The 19,644-nt window shown below is 31.2% G+C and overlaps 1 protein-coding gene across 4 annotated transcripts in view; it reads right to left on the bottom strand.

Annotated features, from left to right (window-relative positions):
• Window positions 1–9,578: 9,578 nt before the first annotated feature.
• The window catches only part of cin (Molybdenum cofactor synthesis protein cinnamon), a 67,372-nt gene continuing 57,306 nt past the window's right edge, over window positions 9,579–19,644 (bottom strand). For all 4 annotated transcript variants that reach the window (XM_075370335.1, XM_075370337.1, XM_075370334.1 and 1 more), the window contains 2 exons: window positions 12,841–12,934; window positions 9,579–10,282 (listed from right to left, as the gene is read on the bottom strand). In XM_075370335.1, the coding sequence (XP_075226450.1) occupies window positions 10,131–10,282; window positions 12,841–12,934 (246 nt within the window). In that variant the 3' untranslated portion in view covers window positions 9,579–10,130. The remainder of the gene's footprint in view (window positions 10,283–12,840; window positions 12,935–19,644) is intronic.

Below are 19,644 nucleotides of genomic sequence, written 5' to 3'. Positions count from 1 at the left end.
TCCAAAGCAGATCCCACTCGGATTTCTCTATGACTTTCCATTAATACATACACTAACCTATCTGAAGCCTAAATGGTCGTGAACAATGCAACTGATAACAGCTATGAAACATCAGGAAAAAGAAGAGCCAGGTCAGAAATCGTTGAGCAACGATCTTTTTTGATTTCATCATCAACGCGTTTCAACAAGTCCTCTGTGGTTATTGAGGGCCTCCCCAAATATTCATCATGCACATTAATGTTGTTATTTCTAAACCTTTCACACTATTTTTGATCATTCTTTCATTCATTAGATTATCACTGTAGATAGCAACCAACTACCTATGGATTTCAGCCAGCTTAACATTTCAGTGGTTTAAGAAACGTTTTGACTCAATGTATTTCACAGACAGTAGCAATATCAATTTTCCTATTCATTTTATAACGTAATAACTCACATGAAATCAAAGATACTACAATGTGACAACTTACAGACAACAATGTAGTATGTATATTACTAGGGTGGCCATGAACAACAATGTTCGCCAACATTAAGGAGAGAAATTTCCCAGCGGTCTTTACTTTAGATAAATTTTTATAGTAAAAAAGTATAACATTAAGAAAAACAATACTTGTTACTTTTATTTTCAAACATATACAACTTACATTCATTTACAAACTTCATCTCTCATACTGTAATCCAGTGATTAACCTGAATTTGCTAAAATAAAACAAAATTTTAATTATACTTTTTTCTGTTATTAAAAAAAAATTACGATATAAATAAAAGGGTTAATAAGGTGTCAAAATGAAGTATGATAAATTTATCAGACTGAACACTTTTTCAACAATAATTATTTTTAAAATAACAGTTGTTACAAGTAAGCTTAGAATACTATGCAAACCTTCCACTTACCTAATTATCTGAATTTATTGAATTTCTCAGAAGCAACTTTACCCTTTGCAAATAGGCAGCTTATGTTTCCACTCATTTTAATTGAGTAGGAATCTTTCCTTCAATTCATTTTTCTTCTAGTTGTTAAATATTAAATTGTATATGTATCCTAACAGAATTGTTAAAATACTTAAATTGGTAAAAAGTACATTCCTAATTTAATAAAATCAAGGCAGCAGGTATACCTAAGGTCGTACTTAGGTGAAAGCAATATCGTTATTGCTTTCAGTTGCATGGTGTGATGGTGGCAGGGTATGAAATTGAATTTTCTTTAAGCTGATATAAGGAGTATAAAAATAAAATTCACTTAAAAAGTACTTTCCTTATATATAAATAATCTTTTTCTTTAAGATTCATATTATTCCAGAAAATTGAGTATTCAATATTCTGTATATTGTCTCAATATTCTACATTAGCTGGTTTATATTAATAAAATTTAAATATAAGCCTGTGTGTAAAATTTGTGGCTCAAAAATCTCTAAAACTACATTTCAAGTATAAAGTTGTGCATGTGAAAATTTAATCATAATTGGTTGAGTCAATCTTCAATTACAGTCAACCAAGTCTGCGAAGACAACATAACCTCAATTTGAGGTATTTATTCGATTAAATGGTAAGATAGGGGGTGAAAATTAATTTTCTCTATGTTATGATCTATGAGGATTACAAAAATACCATTCATATATAAAATTCCGTGGCTCAAAAATAGAATTCATGTAATTTTGTTACTTGAATAACTCCAAAATTCTAGATCAATTTCAATCACAATAAAACCTCAATTGATATTATGTTGTGTTTGTATTGATATATTTTACATATGAACTTATGCAGCAAGTCACAGTGATAAGAGAGTTTAAACTTTGATGCTTGTGGGTTTACTAATTATTTCTTCAAATTACACTAATAATAATTTAATTTTCATATAAACAAAAAAAATTAATTTTTTTTAATAAAAAAAATTATTAAAAAATTGCACCTCAGTTTTCTCATTTAATTTATGTTACAAGAAAACCAGCTTTTGTTGGTTTCTTGTTTGTGCAAGAATTTTTTTAATTATTGCCATGTTAAAAACTGACTATTAAGATACTTAAATGATAGATATTAATTATTTTTTAATTTTAAAACATTAATTTTTATTTATACATATATATAAACAAACCCTAAAAGCATCTAATAAAATCTACACTATAATAGACGTACACACCCACACTAACAATAAAAACAATCTCCAAAAGACGTAAATCCACATATTTCAAGAAGAAACCTCAAAACCTGTTAACACCGTGACTACAATAAAGGAGAATGGCAACTAGATCATGTCTTCATGGACAAACACCACCACAAAGAGATCTTCAACATAAAAGTCCTTTGAGTAGGCATAGATCACTATGTAGTCAAAATTAAATTAACTCCCTGAAGGAAACTACATAACCAAGCCCGTAAAACAAAAAAAGAGATGCTACCCAACTAATCAGGATTGAAAATTACAAAATTTTACCCTATAATATTACCAAAATTACAATAATTTTAACAAATCGCAGAATAATTGGCCCCAATAAAATCTTGTAAAAAGCATTAATAATGGAACAGTAAATACAATGTAACAATGAAGAAGAGATATCAAGCATTGTTATTACACAAATCCCAAAAATCAAAAACATCCTTCCAAAATCTAGTAAAACCACCTGAACCTTTGGGAAAATAAAAATACACCATAAAGACACCGAAATCAACAGAAGATAAATTAAGCAAAACACAGTTGAGACTACCACAAAATATTCACAAAACAACTCCAGAAGTACAAACCCCCAACCTGACTAACAAAGATGAAACTCATAATCTGGCCCATAACAAAACAGAAATCCTAGCTAAATATCTCAACAAACTGCTAAATTGTGAAGAACTGACAATTCCTAAACTTCAATACCAGCACCCCCAATAACAAAACTCCCTTTTTTCTTTTTTACTTTAGCATCCCCCAGGGGCTTGTTCCCTCGCTGTTAAGCAAAACTAGTCACCTTAGCGTACCGTGGTAGCAGTATCTGCCCTTCCTTTCTTATCCCTCTCCAAGGGACCCATTGGGGTCCCAATAATTTCATCAGAACACATCGACCCCACTTCTGGATAACTGATGCGAACTTCCACTAATGGGCTACTCACCCCGACCCTATCCTACTGGATCCAGTGTGCAATTCACACACCCTTCACTCTCTCAGCAGATTCACATACCTCGAGAGTCCCTTATGTCATCATCACGGAGTCCCGACCTACCCACTCTTGCGTGTGGGCAGATCAGAACATCCTAGGCATACGAGCTACTTACCTGGCCCTAAACATCACCACGTTTCAGCCCTCAAACACATCATCCTCAATGATGTATCCAGTGTTATGTGCCTTATCGCCCACACACCCTTGACAGTCCACCCATCACATATCAGTTTTGTCTTTTAACAACATCACATAATTCAATATTTACATTACAAAATAACAATATATAATATTACATAAAACAAAAGATTCATAACTCTCGGTACAAACAAATTCAATACCATGCCATTCAATTATGTGCCAAGTAATGGGCCCAACAATAATACATATGAGATACAATACTTTATTATAGAATTACATAAGCAGCGGTAAATCAGAATACAATACCATTGTTCGAGATTAATGTCCAGTACCGGATATGCAGAATGGGACTAGTAAACTATAATGCAACATAGCCCATATGAAACACAAGTACAGAGTCACTAGCTCTTGCAAACTGCCAGTGCCAGTACCTTAGGTATTGCCCTCTGGTTTGAGTCTAGCATCTGCATGCCCATTACCATCTGTATGTATGGTGGAACTGATGTGGCATTACATCTTTGTGATGCAGCCATCAGTTCTTTTGTCCTGGCCCTGATGATAGTCGCCAATCCCTGCATCATGTTTACATAAAGGACATCATTATCGCAGAGTGACAGCAAGACATTGATAACCTCCATCAAAATAACAACACCCCTGGAAACATCAACCCTCCCACAATAAAAGGAGTCTACCAAGCAGTGGATGAGATGAAGAATTAGAAAGCAGAGGGAGAAGTTCAAACCTTTGTAGAGCTCTGGAAACATGCAGGAAGACCACCAAAAATCGCACTTCGTTAAGAGCTTCTCAACATTTGGATCAAAGAAAGAATTTCTACCAGAACACTGAATGAAAGCCCTCATCCACCCTCTATACAAAAAAGCAGACAAAACTCTTAACTACAGGGGAATCTCACTCCTAGACACAACATACAAAATTGAATGTTGAGGAATCATCCTCAACAGGATCGGTTTACAACTCGAGAAAGTATTAGGAGAATAATACCATTTGAGGTTTCAAATCCTGAAAAGGAGCTGTTCAAACCAGATCACAAGTCTCAAGCAAATAATAGATTACAACAGAAAAAGAAGCAGAGACATGGTGATAATGTTTTAGATTTCAAGAAAGCATATGCTTGCATCCACAGAGAATCCCTAATAAAAATTCTAAGACTACATCCCAAACATGATAAAACTGACCCTGACAAACACAAGTCAAATATGAAATTCAGAGGCAAACTATCAGAACCATCTGAGATCAAAACAGAATTGTTCCAAAGTGATGGATTCCCGCTGCTACTATTCCACTGCACTCTGGAAATGAGGGAATGGCTCAAAACATGCCCCCCTCCAAAAAAAAGGCCAAAGAATAAAAAAAAACTGCTCTGGTTTCACCGATGACATGGCACTGCTAGGCAAATGACATCGACAAAGCTAAAACAAAGATGTCAGAACTTCAAAACGTAGCAAATTAAATTAGCTTCAAAATATCATTCAAAAAGATAGAAATTTTGCCTGAAAAACCAACACAATTAAAAGAAGTAAACAAATGGTAATAAAGTCAAATAGTAACCCAATTTATGTACCTCAGATAATAAACAACCTAAATAAAAAAACCTCAATTCAAACAAGAACAAACTAGCTGAAGCATAAAAATTAACCTGGAACACCTACAGTAAAAAAGTCAATTCATAAATACAAAAACAACACACTACATTTATAAAACCAAAAGCCACATATGCAACAGGAACACTCTTCTACCTGAATGAACAATCGGTGACCAAAAGACCCCAGGAAATCAAAAGAAGAATTGTAAGAACCTGCAACAAAAAGTACCAAAAAGACAGGAAGTAGTGGATTGTACGAAAGTCATGTACAAGGAGTTAGAACCAATCATTGATACCACGCATAACAGGAGACTAGGATTCTTTGGACATTAAGAGGATGCAAGATTTGAGACTTCTAAAAAAGCTGGAACAGTACAATCAACTTTAAAAACACAAAGACTGACTGTGCACAGAAGGGGCACGGAGATTGGAACGTATGAAAACATAGTGGGAGAACTGCAAGGCCTGAACAGTCCCTTCGAAGAAACTTGGATAATGGACAGACAAAGTGATCCTATGCAATCATAAAAGATGAAAAAAAAAATATATATATGCAGAGTATATGTCACAAAGTTCTCCTGACTTTTGTCTATTCTACTAGTGAAGTAATGGAACACATGTGCTAAAATGTTTCGTTTGCAAGTTACGGCTAATGAAAGATTTTGTTCAGATTTCAGCTACCCTGATGAAATGAGGTCGTACTGAAATTTTTAGGAGGTTTTTTCGAATCATTCTGGAGTGAAAACAAATAAATTAGGATAAAAAACCTTGTTTTTTTTCTGTTAGACGCACACTATGTTAAATGGGTAATGAATAAAACTTATAGAGAATTCAATTCTGAAAAAAATGGTATAAGCTGAATAAAAAAAAAGAAAAGTAAGAAAAATTCAAATTTTATGTAGAAACAGTGTATTAATAATACATTTGTCAGAGAAGTAATTATTTAATGTAAACAATAAGAAATTCTTTTTTGGTGAAGTGAAAAATATGAAAAACAAAAGACTTAAGAATTGTAACAGATAATTTTTTTTATTAATCAGTCACAGAAATACAATAAATTATTTGAAAAATTATTATTTCAAAGTTGACAATAGAACAACAGCTGATTAACAATGCACGAATACTGCATTAGTGTTTAAATCATTCTGCAAGATAAGTATATTGGGAACTGTGGTGTCGTTAACGAAGGTTTTCTGTGAATTTTAATTTGAACATAATCGGTGTGCCATTGAAGTAATGCTGTACTTATTTATAATAGACAAATACACTGGTATGATATTCATTTATGATGTATGTAAAGGTATATAGCTGCTGCTGTAGAATATTAAATAATTTTTCCAAATCCCAAAACAGTGTAACTTTTCACAATCTTTGGGAAATAGGTTCAGTACCTAATATTCAAACCAAACACTGCACAACACAACACTGTTATTGATGAAATTGAATATCAATACAGTTCAGTGCAGCCCAGGCACCAGTACATGATGTTTTTCAAGTGAATCGGTATTTTGCTATAATTAGCTTATCTTTATCATAAGAAGCCAGTACAAAATCTACACCCAGGAGATTGTCTACTTCGCTCCAAGTTCTGTGACTGGTGGAATACAAATCGACAACTCTACAAGTATGTTTTGTTTACTGATGAGGTAAATTTCACTCAAGATGCGTCAACTTACACAATAAGCATACTTAGGCAATTTTCAACACAGAATTAGGAACAATGTAGATGTGGACTTCTTCAAAATCAGCTGTTTGGATTGTTCATATTACCTGGCCATTTCAGAGCTAAGATCTACTTGTACTTTTTTTCAAGAATAATTGCTGCAGCTGCTTGAAGATGTTTCTTATGTTGAGATAAAAAGTTACTTCCAGTACAATGGGGGCCTCCCCTCTTCTCTTGAGCAGTTTCCACTAACTTATATCATCATTTCTCTTGAGAAATGGATGGGTCCTGGTAGTCCACATTCCTGGCCACAAAGATCGCCTGATCTAATACCTTTAGATTTTTGTGTCTGGGGAAGGATGAAAAATATTGTATACAAAACAAAAATACATTCCCATGAGGTATTAATTGTCCGCATTATAGATGTCCTGAAAAATTAAAAAGAGCAACAAAAACAGTACAGAAGCGTGCCAAGAAATATGATGAAAATGGCATGCTCATTTTTGAACATTTATTGTAACTGGAAAGTATAATGTACAGTCTTTGTACAGTCTACAGTTTCAAAATAAAATTCATATCTTTCCCAACTTTTCTTAACATAAAAAACAGGGGTTTTTTAACGGTAATTCATTGGTTTTTATCCCAGATTTCTCAAAAATGCAGACAAGGTTCTGGGACCTACTTTATTTGATTCTTCAGGTCAAAAACCATAAGAAATCACTAATTTTGTTTATTTAAGGTTCTAAAATTTCAGTAGGGACCTCATTTCACCAGGTTAGCTGATATCTAAGTGAAATCTTTCACTAGCTGTTAACTTGCAAAGAAGCATTTTTTGAAGACATATTTATACAAACTTTTTCCATTATTTTCATAAGTAGAATATGTTATGAAAATCCCAGAATCTAACAGCATATATCTTAGTTCTACAATGCTAAATTTCTAGCAGGACAGCAAGGTACTAGCTAGTTTTTACATACAATTTACTATAATTGTAAAAATTAATTATAAATTAATTAGTATAGTTTCCCTAAAATATTTAAAATTTAATAAACTGCAGTATAAATTTACATATTTCCCACCAAGTGGTTTCTCATTTATAACTCTTCAAAGAAGGCTTTTTATTTATTTCTGTATATGATATAAAAGAAAATTAAAAAACCAAAGGGTGAAAATAAATGCAATCAAATCATACAAAAAAAATAAAGGATCAAGGAGATTTTTAAACATTGACAATTTATGAATTTAAAAATGATAAGAATAAAGTGGAAGAATTAAGAGAATTTCAAGTATGTGATCATTTGAATCTATAACTTTTTAAGATATTCTGATATATCGATTACAGCCATTTACTTATATTAGGGATAATTAAAATTTGAAATTGTGTTACATAAACCAATTCAAATAATTTTTTTTGTATTAGTTTTTTCTGGGTAAAAACACTTTGGTGTTAACATCGCTCAAACACGAAATTATAAAAATTAAAAACTCCCAGAAAACAAAACATGAAATATAAAAACAAAACCTAATAGAATAACAAAAATTAAAACAAAATAAAAACTAAAGTAGAAATTAAAAAACAAAATCAAAACAATATTAATAAAAAAGACATAATAAAAAACTTTTAACATGTTAAGACATAAAACATGCAACTACTGTAAAAAAATCCAAAAAAACACTATTAAAATGATGTAAAACATTAGTATTCTGGAGAAACTAAAACAACTGGTCCATAACTTCTTTATTACGGCCCAGGATTTGATGAAAATTCCTGAGAAATTTAAATTAAGATGCAAGGCTGCATAACATATGCGTTCCAAGAATGTAGACACAGTCAAGCAGCAGTTGCATTGCATGCAAACTGGTGTGCGTTTACTGCTGACAGCAGATAATCATGAGTAGCTCTTGTCCGCAATCGGCAGAGGACTACTTCTTCACGACAAATTTTCCTGTATGAGGAGTCCCATGGCAACACAGAACCTTTAATGTGCCAGGGTTTGTTATCTGCTACAGCCATCCAGTCATCTTGCCACTTTATGCGAAGGGTGAGTTTTACACAGTTAATAAAGTCTGATGTAGTAACATGGTTAGTGAAGGATGGTTGACTACATATGTCTTTAGCAGCGGCATCTGCACGTTCATTACCCAGAATCCCCACATGGCTAGAGGTCCAGGAGAAACTCACTTGTCTATTGTGATTATTCAATTTGGTGATTACATTGTAGATTTCGGTGACGATAGGATACCTGTAATAAAAGTTTTCTAAGGCTTGGAGAGCACTACACGAGTCGCTACAAATAAGGATATGACGATACTTAGGGTTAATAATATTCAAAGCCTTAAGTATAACATATAGTTCAGCAGTTCAATTCGAATAAAATAACAAAACGTTTTAATTTTGCATTTTTTTATACGAATTTCAATGTTGCTATCAATTTTTTCTGAGAAGGATGGTTATAAAATAAAAAAGAAGAGGAAAAAATAAGCAATTCTTGATAGGAAAATGTACTTCTTTATTATTTTTGTTTAAAATTATCAAACGTTATAACAAAACCGGAAGTAATGTGTTCAAATATTTTACTTCAATAACTGTAATGTAATATCTGACATACATGTAATACCTGATCTGAATAAAATGTCGGAAGTGAAGAAATCTTAACAGCATCCAAAATAATAATTAAAAACTGTATAAATTTATTTTTCCAAATTACTATAAACATTTTCAAAACTACACCAACAACCTACTTTCTGGGACAACTTGAGAGAAACATCTTTCTTTTAAAATAACTAATAAATTACTCTGCTATCCCAATAGTTGAAGATAACCTGACTAGTAAAAAGTGAACACAATAATAGGTAATATAATTACTTTCAGAGAAATCAATTTTGACTAGGATTTTTATCTCTTCAAATGCTATCATAAGAAAGATCAGTGAGATGTTGAAAAGCAACAGATAACGTACTACTTTTTCTGTAATAAAACAATGCATTTTATATACCACCGCTATGTGAGAAGAAATTTAATGTTAAGTATATGTTAGAATTCCTCAATTTATTTCAACAATTTTATAAAAATATACAAATTTAAATAAATGTTTAATAACATTTAACATATATTTAAATGAAAAAATAATAATATGTCATATATTTACAAAATTTATTTTTAGTATAAATTACATTAGTACAAGTATATTTAAATTCACATGAGTTCATCACAAATTTACAGACAATACCATGCTAGATAAGTATTGAGAAAAATTATTATTAATTTAACACTAAAAAGAAATGACTACTGAACTGTTTTATGATGCTGTTCATTAACTGATAATTTTTAAAGGGCTTTTTAATGAACATCATAAACTCTTCAGAACAGCATCATTATCAACTTTTGCAAAAATATTAAACATCATAAACATTTTGATTGCTTTGACGAGCCCTAACTACCAAATGCTTATGACCTTTGTAATTGTCACAGTTTGTAACTGTGATACATAAATATCTCAAGCAGTAACAAAATTTATTATGCAATAACAGTTTTAAAATGCTACAACATTCCTCTCCAACTACTTTACACTTTTCTTGTTCTTAAACATCAAATTCTGATTTAAGGCTACCGATAATATAAGCATTTACACTTGTACCAGGTTCAATAATAACTTTTGCTGAACTACGTGGAGGTAAATAAAGTAAGCCATTAGCACCTTTCAGACTTGCTAATCTGCTGCTAACCTGTTTACCTAGATTAAAAAAACACAAAAAACCATGAAAATACTTATTCAATATAAAAAGAAAAGCATAATAGTATTTGACATGAAATTAAACAAAAATAAATCATAATCAAGAAAATGATGCAATTTTCAGAAACAAACACGAACTATCATGTGGAATACATAATACATATTAAAAAAGAAAATCATATATAAAGAAAAAAAAACACTTTCAAGTATTTAAAAACTGTTTCAGTAAAAATATCCTTAGGTTAAATGTCCAGTCTGATGCAATACAAACCACAAGAAAAGGCTGCTCATTAATTAATGAATCTATGAATATAGAGTTAATAAAATCTTATTTTTGTAATATAAGTTATAAGAATCAAAGTAAAATATTTATTTACTTTTAACATTTATGTGCAAATGAAATGGATAAATTAAAGTTAAGTGTCTATAGTGTGCCAATAGACTTATTGGCTTTTGTTTATTACCTTTATCATCTATACTATCTTAATGTCTAGGACATGCATTCTAGAATTTGTGATATTAACTAAGATTAAGCAAACATTTTATTTATATAACATATTGTATATTAAATGCCATAACCATAATTTCTATAAGTGATCTGATATTAGTAATTCCTAAAAAATTTCATATCTATCATCAATTACTCTATAACAAGCTTAATAAGGAAATTGAAGAATAAAATGGGTTCGGCTTGAATACTTCATAAACCATATATTTGCATAACAGAGAGTCAAACCCACCAAATTACAGAAAATACTCATGTCTGCAAGTGAAATGACATTCACTTTGTTCACAAAGGAGAAATACTGCAATACAAAGGGGGAATAGTAAAGATGATTACTCTCAAAGACAGCAACTCTAATTAATGCCTTTGCACCTCAGGTGCAACAGCCATGTATCACAGCCATCAGAAATAATATAAAGCAACAAATTAATACATCCTTTTCTGTTATAAAACAATTGTGTTACATTGCTTCAACTCAACAGACAAATATAAATTATACCCAGCCAAAGCAGTCCAGCTAGCAGATGCACGATTGCTAGGTGGCTTCATTTGTTGAAGTCTGTATGAGGAATTTATTTTATTAACTATTGTTTATAAATCATGTTTCTCCTGCAATTCATTGTTAAGTTATTAACGGAAAGTGAACAAAGTTGTGTCCATGAAACAAATTATTATTAAATCACAAGTCACCCTTAATACAGTTTATATTGAAGCAAAATATAGAGAATCGAATAGATAAATTGCAAAAAGAGAACATAGTGTATGTAAAATCTGTGATTTAACTGGAGAAAAGAGATCATATAGAGTGTCTATAATCGCACAATGAAGGGTTAAAAGTGACTGTATGATCATAGCTAAATCCAAATTATTAAAATAATTTTAAACAGCATGATCAAACAAATAACATTTAAAATATCACATAATTAGTCATCATTACACATTATTTTTTATAAATAGAGTAACTATTGCTAAATTTTATTTATTGAGAATATACAAAGGCATTACACATATGTATGTAACTGTCCCTGCAGCCTGTCTTTTACAATTGCTTTTCTTATCAGTTAATTATTTACATGTTACTAATTATTTATATATTGCCCGCTCTTAATATGGTGAATATTTCAGTCGAAACACTAAAAAATAAATTCTGGATTACTTCAGGATTATGTTAATAAAACAATTTTGTTTTATATCAATCATAAACTGAAATTAAAAAATGTTAATATTTGGAAAAAATTTTAATGAAACTATAGAAAAAATCTGTACTAATAAACCTATATAAGCAAAGTCTTACTTCCACAGTTTTTTTTTTATAGTAGTTTAACAAAACATTATATTTTCAAAATGGTAAGAAAATTTTCTTTCCATACTAGTAGCAATATAACACCGAAAATTAAAAATATTTTAAGTTTTTTGTGTAAATAAATATTGTACTCATTTTAAGTTTTCATTTTTATAATAAGATTTTTTTAGCGAGACAAAATTTCTAGCCTTTCTGTTTTCACCCACAATGGTTATTTTTATGTTATGTATTACTTATTGGTCATGTTTAAAAATGTCTGGTTACTTAGTACAACATTGCACAGTATTACTAGACATTGGTGTTCCTAGACATTGTGTCTAGTTATTGCGCAGTGAAGATGTCGTTTTGTTTAGTTGGGGAAATTGATTCAATGGAGAAAGGCATTGGATTGAAGGCTCGCTAATTATGACTAGCAAGCGAAGTGAGCATAGGTTAAGTTTGGTTAATTATATTTATAATTTCTGTGCAAATACATCCAAATAACCACAGATTTGGAAGAAAAAACTGAAAAAAGTGGCTGTCAAATTCTGAAAAAGTACCCAATAATTTGTGCCTGTAGAGCATTATTTGCATTACTTGACTTTTTGACATGAAATACTAATATATAATGTAAAAAAAACCATTGTGGGGAAAAACAGAAAAGACCCCAAAAAATAGTTTTAACACAAGCATCACATTAAAAGTACTAACATCCTATACTATAATAATTTGTATTCGGAAAGTAGTTAAGGACTAAACAGTTACACTCACCAGTTGTACGTGCAATTATTTCATATTTATGAGTAAAAATTTGTGAATTGCAATCGTCCAGAGATGGAATTTTTGAATTGCTGGAATGAGAGTCCTGAAAAAGATAACAATAACTTCCATCATTATCTTAATCATATGGAAATAATAGGATAATAAAACGTTTATGAGAATAAATATAGATTTTATTAAAAATTAATAAACAAAAAATAAAAATGTAAATAATAAGTGTAGCAAATTGTGAAAATTAAAGATATAAAAACAGATTACAATAAGGCAGGAGGCCTTTACACAAAAAAATGAATATATATCAAACATAAATGTAGAAATAGAAATACATTTTTCAAGTTTTATGAGAAGTTAGCTAAAAGTTAGGTTATCATGGCAATGAAAGTAGGGAATCCAATAAAGCAAAACAGAGACTTCTGATGTTAAACATTAGTTTGGTTGACAGTAAAAAATGAACATTTTTAGAACACACGAAAAGAATACCTGTGATAATTCTCATTTGAAAATGAACTTTAGGTTTAGTTTTGAGACACTCAGAATTGAGATTTTATTAACAGAAGGTAAAGTAGTACATAAAATGAACAAAATACATAAAAGGCTAGAATACGAAAAAGCAAACAATGAAAGATTTAGGATGTAATATATATTGACATCAAAAAATTAGTACAAATTGGAAAGTGATTATCAAAACACATTGTTTTGTTAAAACAAGTGATTAATAATTAGAAAATATTTAAAAAAGGAATATTAAAAATAAGAAAGTTAAGTTCAGTTCAGATAACAAGATAGATATTTAGTGAAGTGCAGTTGGCAGCATTGTGTTCTGCATAACCTCCTCTGCAACCACATGTTACAAATGGTTTTCACACTTTAAAAGTGGTCGTTAGTCGATTGAAGATGACCCTTGACCAGGAAAGCCTTTGCCTTCGACTTCAACTGATAGATTACACCTACGTTCAGAAAAACAACAACCTGGTACGTGCAAATTGCCAATTGGCTGTCAGAGAACTTTCATTAGAGGTTAGCATCTCAATTGGATCATGCCATGATATTTTGATTAAAAAACTGAACTTTCATAGAGTTGCAGCAAAGTTTGTCGGCAACTTCTTGAACAAGCCGATGACAATGGAACATTCATGCAAAGGATCATAAAGGAAGACGAAAGCTGGGTTTACAGCTACAACACAGACAAAAGTTCAATCATCAACAATGGATTGGCAAAGGATCTCCACATCCCAACAAAGTGCGTCAGTCTTGATCCAATTTCAAAGTGATGCTCTCTGTTTTTTCGATTTTAATGGAAAAGTACATTTTGAATTCTTGCCTCAAGGTGAAACAGTGAACCGTGCTGGGTTTACAGCTACAACACAGACAAAAGTTCAATCATCAACAATGGATTGGCAAAGGATCTCCACATCCCAACAAAGTGCGTCAGTCTTGATCCAATTTCAAAGTGATGCTCTCTGTTTTTTCGATTTTAATGGAAGAGTACATTTTGAATTCTTGCCTCAAGGTGAAACAGTGAACCGTGCGTACTATCAAGGTGTTTTACAATGGTTATGTGCAAAAACCTGCAAAAAGAGACCAGAGTTATGGTGAAACAACTCACTGTTCCTTCACCATGACAATGCGCCTGCACACTTAGCTTTGTCAATTTGTCAGTTCTGTGCCAAAAATCAAAAGATCGTCCTCCCTCAACCTTCCTACCTATCAGACCTGACACCTTGCGATTTTTTACTTCTGAAATTAAAAATCAGTGATGAAAGGATGCAATTTTGAGATTATTGATAATATTAAAGGCAAATTCATCATGGACCTTAACAGCAATTTCGAATGAAGTTATCCAGGACTGCTTTGTGAAGTGCAAACACCGTTGGGAACAGTGTTGCAAATAGGGAAGGGGAGTAGTACTTTGAAGAGGTCAAGAACCAATAATTTGTAAAATTAATAATAAAGATTAAAAAAATAAAGTTTGGTTATTTTCTGAACAAGTTGTTACCACTACAATAATTACAATTTTGTAGCAATCACTTTATTCAGTAATCACATTATTTATAAGTGATTTTCAATATATAACTAAAATTAGAATAAAACTTTTTCAGCACTAAATGCATTTACAAAAGCAAAAATATCATCCTAATTCATCCTACATTGTCTAAATATCATCCTATATTCAAAATGTCTACGTTTAGTTATAGTCACATTAAATGTTTTATGGTCAATTTTATTTGCAATAGCCCGTTCAGAGACAATCTTTCCCAATTCTAACAAATAATAAAACAATTACAAAAAAACTTTGCTATCCAAAATTCCTAGAGCAGGATTATAATATTCATAAACCATAATCAAAAATCATCATAAATCATAATAATTCTTCTTTCTTAAATTTATATACTTTACTGAAGTAGAAAAAAATTATGCAAGCAAAAATGAAACACTATTTATTAAATGATAAGCTATATCATTATGTATATATCATTATGAATATCTATACAATATATTTATCTATATATTTCTGTACAATATTAAATTCTTAACTCATCAATTTTCTTGTAATTACTTATTTTGTAAGTTTTTCTTGCTATTATACTTGTGTTTAGCCAAATTTATACACGTGATACAAAGAAACCTGTGGTAGAGTATGCAGTTGAATGTTCTAATCCTGAACCATAACATCACAAAAGATAACATTTGATATCAAATAATGTATAATTTTTTTAACAAAATAAAAGTTAATGATAAATTTTAATTACACAATACTAGAAGTAAATGTATGCTTAATACCATTTATGCATGCATAAATATATATATATATATATATATATATATATATATATAAAACTTTCTAAAATTCTAATAATTCATTAACATACTGACCACTGTACCATTAATCTCAAACAACAAATTAACCACCAACCAACAGAATAACAGAAAAACCTAAAAAACTAATACAAAAAAGTCAACTTTCACAGGATCCCGCATCATCAGTTGGTACATAATTCTACAATTACATACAAAAACAACTTAGAAAACACAAAACCTAACAACTACAAAACTTAAATACAACTTCACTAAATTTGAGCTTGTTAATGTTGTTGTCATTGTTAGGGTTTATGTTTTCTAATTTTTAGGTTTTTCTTTTTTGTTTTTTGATGTAATTGTAGAATTATGCACCAACTGATGATGCCGGATCACACAAAAGTAAAGTTTGAGTTTTGGTGGTTGTTATTTTTTGAATGCGAGGGTTATTTTTTTTTCAACGTCCGATCAGTCACAAATTAAAACCACAGTGAAAATAAAAAAATTTTTATTTGTAACAACTAATTGTTACAAATAAAACAGAGATCATCGGTTGACACCCGCTTCCTTCCCTGACAAATCATTGTTGCCTAAGATATTTATTTTTGTCAGCCCGTAGTTTAAACTAAAGACAATGTCGCATAACAAACACAGTTCACAAGTGTGTGGCATCAGTTGGCAGTTACAGTGAACACAAGTGGATGCATAAGTCTGAGTTATCAAATAACTATGAGTGAGCCTAGTGTTGTGCCCTAATTGCTTATGATAAATAATAACCTCCTCACAACAGTTATTCCTACATGAAGAGCTCCAGGGTTACACAGTGTCCTTAACTGGATAAAGTTTATTACTGATGGTAGCATTCCATTTACTCTGCTACTAATCACAAACCACACTTCAAAAAACAGATAAGATCGTTCAAAACAACGCGATTAGTGAAAGGAGGCTGCAAACAAACCTCTTTGGCCGCACGATCATTGCTCCCACTGCCTCAAATTCCAATATGGCAATATGGCAGGGTGTCAGAAGAACATACCACTCTAATGGCTTGCAAGGCACTTCTGAAACCTGAATAGACAAGTAAGTGTCAGAATGTTGGGCTAAGTATATTTAAAGCCTTATTAATCGCAAACAGCTCCACAACAAAAACACAGGCGATATTGGGAAGGCCAAACATGTATATCCTATTGCCAAACACAAAAGCAGAACTAGCAGAATTATCATGCCTAGAGTCGTCTACAAACTTTAGCATCTGGATTCAAGCTATCTACAATGTTAAAAAATTAATGATAATTGGGTTTGTGTCCTTTTTTTGACATTGATCAAGACTGAAGCAATTGTTCATGAGCGAAGGCCACCGGGGGGAAATAACATTAAGTAAAAAACAGGAGGTATTGGAAATAATTGAATATCTTGAGATAAGAAGATGAGCTCAGATGGCTAGTCGAGCAGACCTTGGTCGCTCCTCATATTGATTAACATGCTGGTTGGAAAACACTGCATCAAAGGTAGGATGATTTGGTTGCGCTAATGCGAGCTACATAGGAGCAGATCATTTGGTTTTATCTACTGAAAAGTCATCCACAAATAAAGAACACATAATGGGTTTTCACATACAGTTTTTTATACAATTTATGACTAGCTAACACTTACGACACTTTCCTGTGGTATTCTGTTTTCTGGTGTGAAATTTTCAGATACCATCGTTCCAATTGAACTCAAAAGAACAGACTACTTAGGAAACCCCAATAAATGTAAGGAGATTCCCTTGTATGCTTCATTCATACAGTTTATTTAGGATTCCTCTCCTACAAGCCATGTCATATGCCTTTTGCAATGAGGTGTTGACAGAGTAGGAAGGAGTTTTGAATGATAGATTCAAGAGAAACTACATGATAGATCTACCTTAGCAGAAACCGCATTGTTCAGGGGCAATTTAAGTGTTTCTCTCAAGGTACCACACTAGATGACTGTTTACCATTTGTTCTATCACCTTGCACAGAGTCTGGTCAAGGAGATATGACACTAACTTGAGGGTGTTTTATCTTTACCAGGTTTCAGTTCAGGAATCACCAATATGCTTCTGACCAAGAATCTGGAAAAACCTGATCAGAAAACAGAAAATATTGTATTATAGATACATTTTATATTTTTGTTAAATTTATGAATGTAATATTTCTCGAATATATTCATTTTTACTTTTCCATCTAGACAGTCCTACAGCAGAGCTACAGCTGTCCAATCTGGACATAAACAGTTTTCACCAGATCTTGACATTTTAACAACTAAGGAACCCAGAAAACCAGATGAAATTTTCCAGATGTTAATGTTCGTATGTATGTGTGTTTGGTGTTGTGTTGGCCTCTAAATTACCTTATATATCTAGAACTACTGAATCGATTTTGACCAAACAAGGTCAAATTACTTCTATATATGGAGAACTGATGACATTAAATGTTTAACTTAAAAGGTCAAGGAGTGAGGCTGTAGAGCAAGGTCACTCTCAGTATCTCAATACTTTGCCTAATTAAGGTCATATTTATCATAAGCACATAAAAATTACAATATTTGCAAAAAACCTTTTTGCAAAATTACACCCCATCCCCAAAAATGCTGCTGTAGTCATCTACTATAGTTTAGAATATTGAATCACACTTTAGTTAGAATCACTGAATTAAATAAACAACAAAATATTATACTTAAATAAAATTTAAAACAGCTTACCATATTCCAATTTGATTTCTTCAAGTGCTTTTGGCTATTCTGCTATCTTCAACATTATTATATATACATATATATATAAAAATTTATCATTTTGTTAAAATTCGTCAAACTAATACAATACAAATGTAGTCACTTAGACTTAAAACTTTAACTTTTGACGAATTTTAACATAATGACGATTAATTATTAAATATAGATAATTTTATTATGTAAGATTATAGTTTTATACATGTTAGTCATAATTATCCTCTTGATGACAGAATAGCCAAAAGTGCTACAGAAAATCAAATTGCAGTTTGGTAAGCTGTTTTAAAATCATATATAATAGTTATTATACCAAATGATGCCATGTTCAAAAAACTAAAAATGATAAATATTTTAAATTAAGTTGTGTGTGTAAGCCATGCATCAGCAACAACCCCCACAGTTGTCCTATAACTGTGTTGTCAGCTTTTTTTTTTATCATTATTACAAATCTCCAAAATACTTTTGCAATCTGTAATGAAGACATTAAGTCACTGACAAATTAGACACTAGAACAATGGAAAACACATATTTTCAAGATTACATCACTCGAGTACTGGACAGCAAAATTCACTTGTACACTCATTAGGTTACTCAAAATTTCAATTTGACAAAAACTGAAAGTATATTACTGTGTTTTGGTGGTTTATATTTTATAGAATAAACTTTTTTTTTTATCAAATATTATAACCATTGTATCAAAAATAATAATATATCTGTTGGTATAAAAATCTTGTTCAGTGGCTTCAATTTCAATACTAAGGGATACTAGAAGGTAGAGAATCTACACAGTTACAAAATTACTATTTTATGGCATGTTTGAAATTTTTGTCGGCCATCTTGGATCTACCTCATTGAATCAACATTTTTTTTTAAATAGAAAGGTGGACATGTGACATTTTAATGTACGAGGGTTGTCTGAAAAGTTTTGAGCCTAACATAGAAAGACATACTTTTTCTGTCAAATGTAGTAGTTTTATTTTTTAACAAGGTCTCCTTTCAAGTCGATACACTTTTTCCAGTGGTGCTCTAACCTCTTTAACCCTTCCAAATAGTAACTGGCATCTTTCTCCACAAAACAGGCATTTACGTATGCGATAATAACCTCCTCATCCAATGAAAATCTCTTTCCTCAAAGCAAAACTTTAAGGTTAGAAAACAATAAAAAGTCACTTGGGACCAGATCTGGTGAATATGGTGAGTGGTCAACAAATTCAAAGTGCAGATTGTGAATTTTAGCCATGGCAACCG

Source organism: Lycorma delicatula, chromosome 7 (genome assembly GCF_047948215.1).
Source record: "Lycorma delicatula isolate Av1 chromosome 7, ASM4794821v1, whole genome shotgun sequence".
Classification (NCBI taxonomy): Eukaryota; Metazoa; Arthropoda; class Insecta; order Hemiptera; family Fulgoridae; genus Lycorma; species Lycorma delicatula.
Note: the sequence above shows the minus strand (reverse complement) of the source record. Positions and strands in the feature narration are given on the sequence as shown.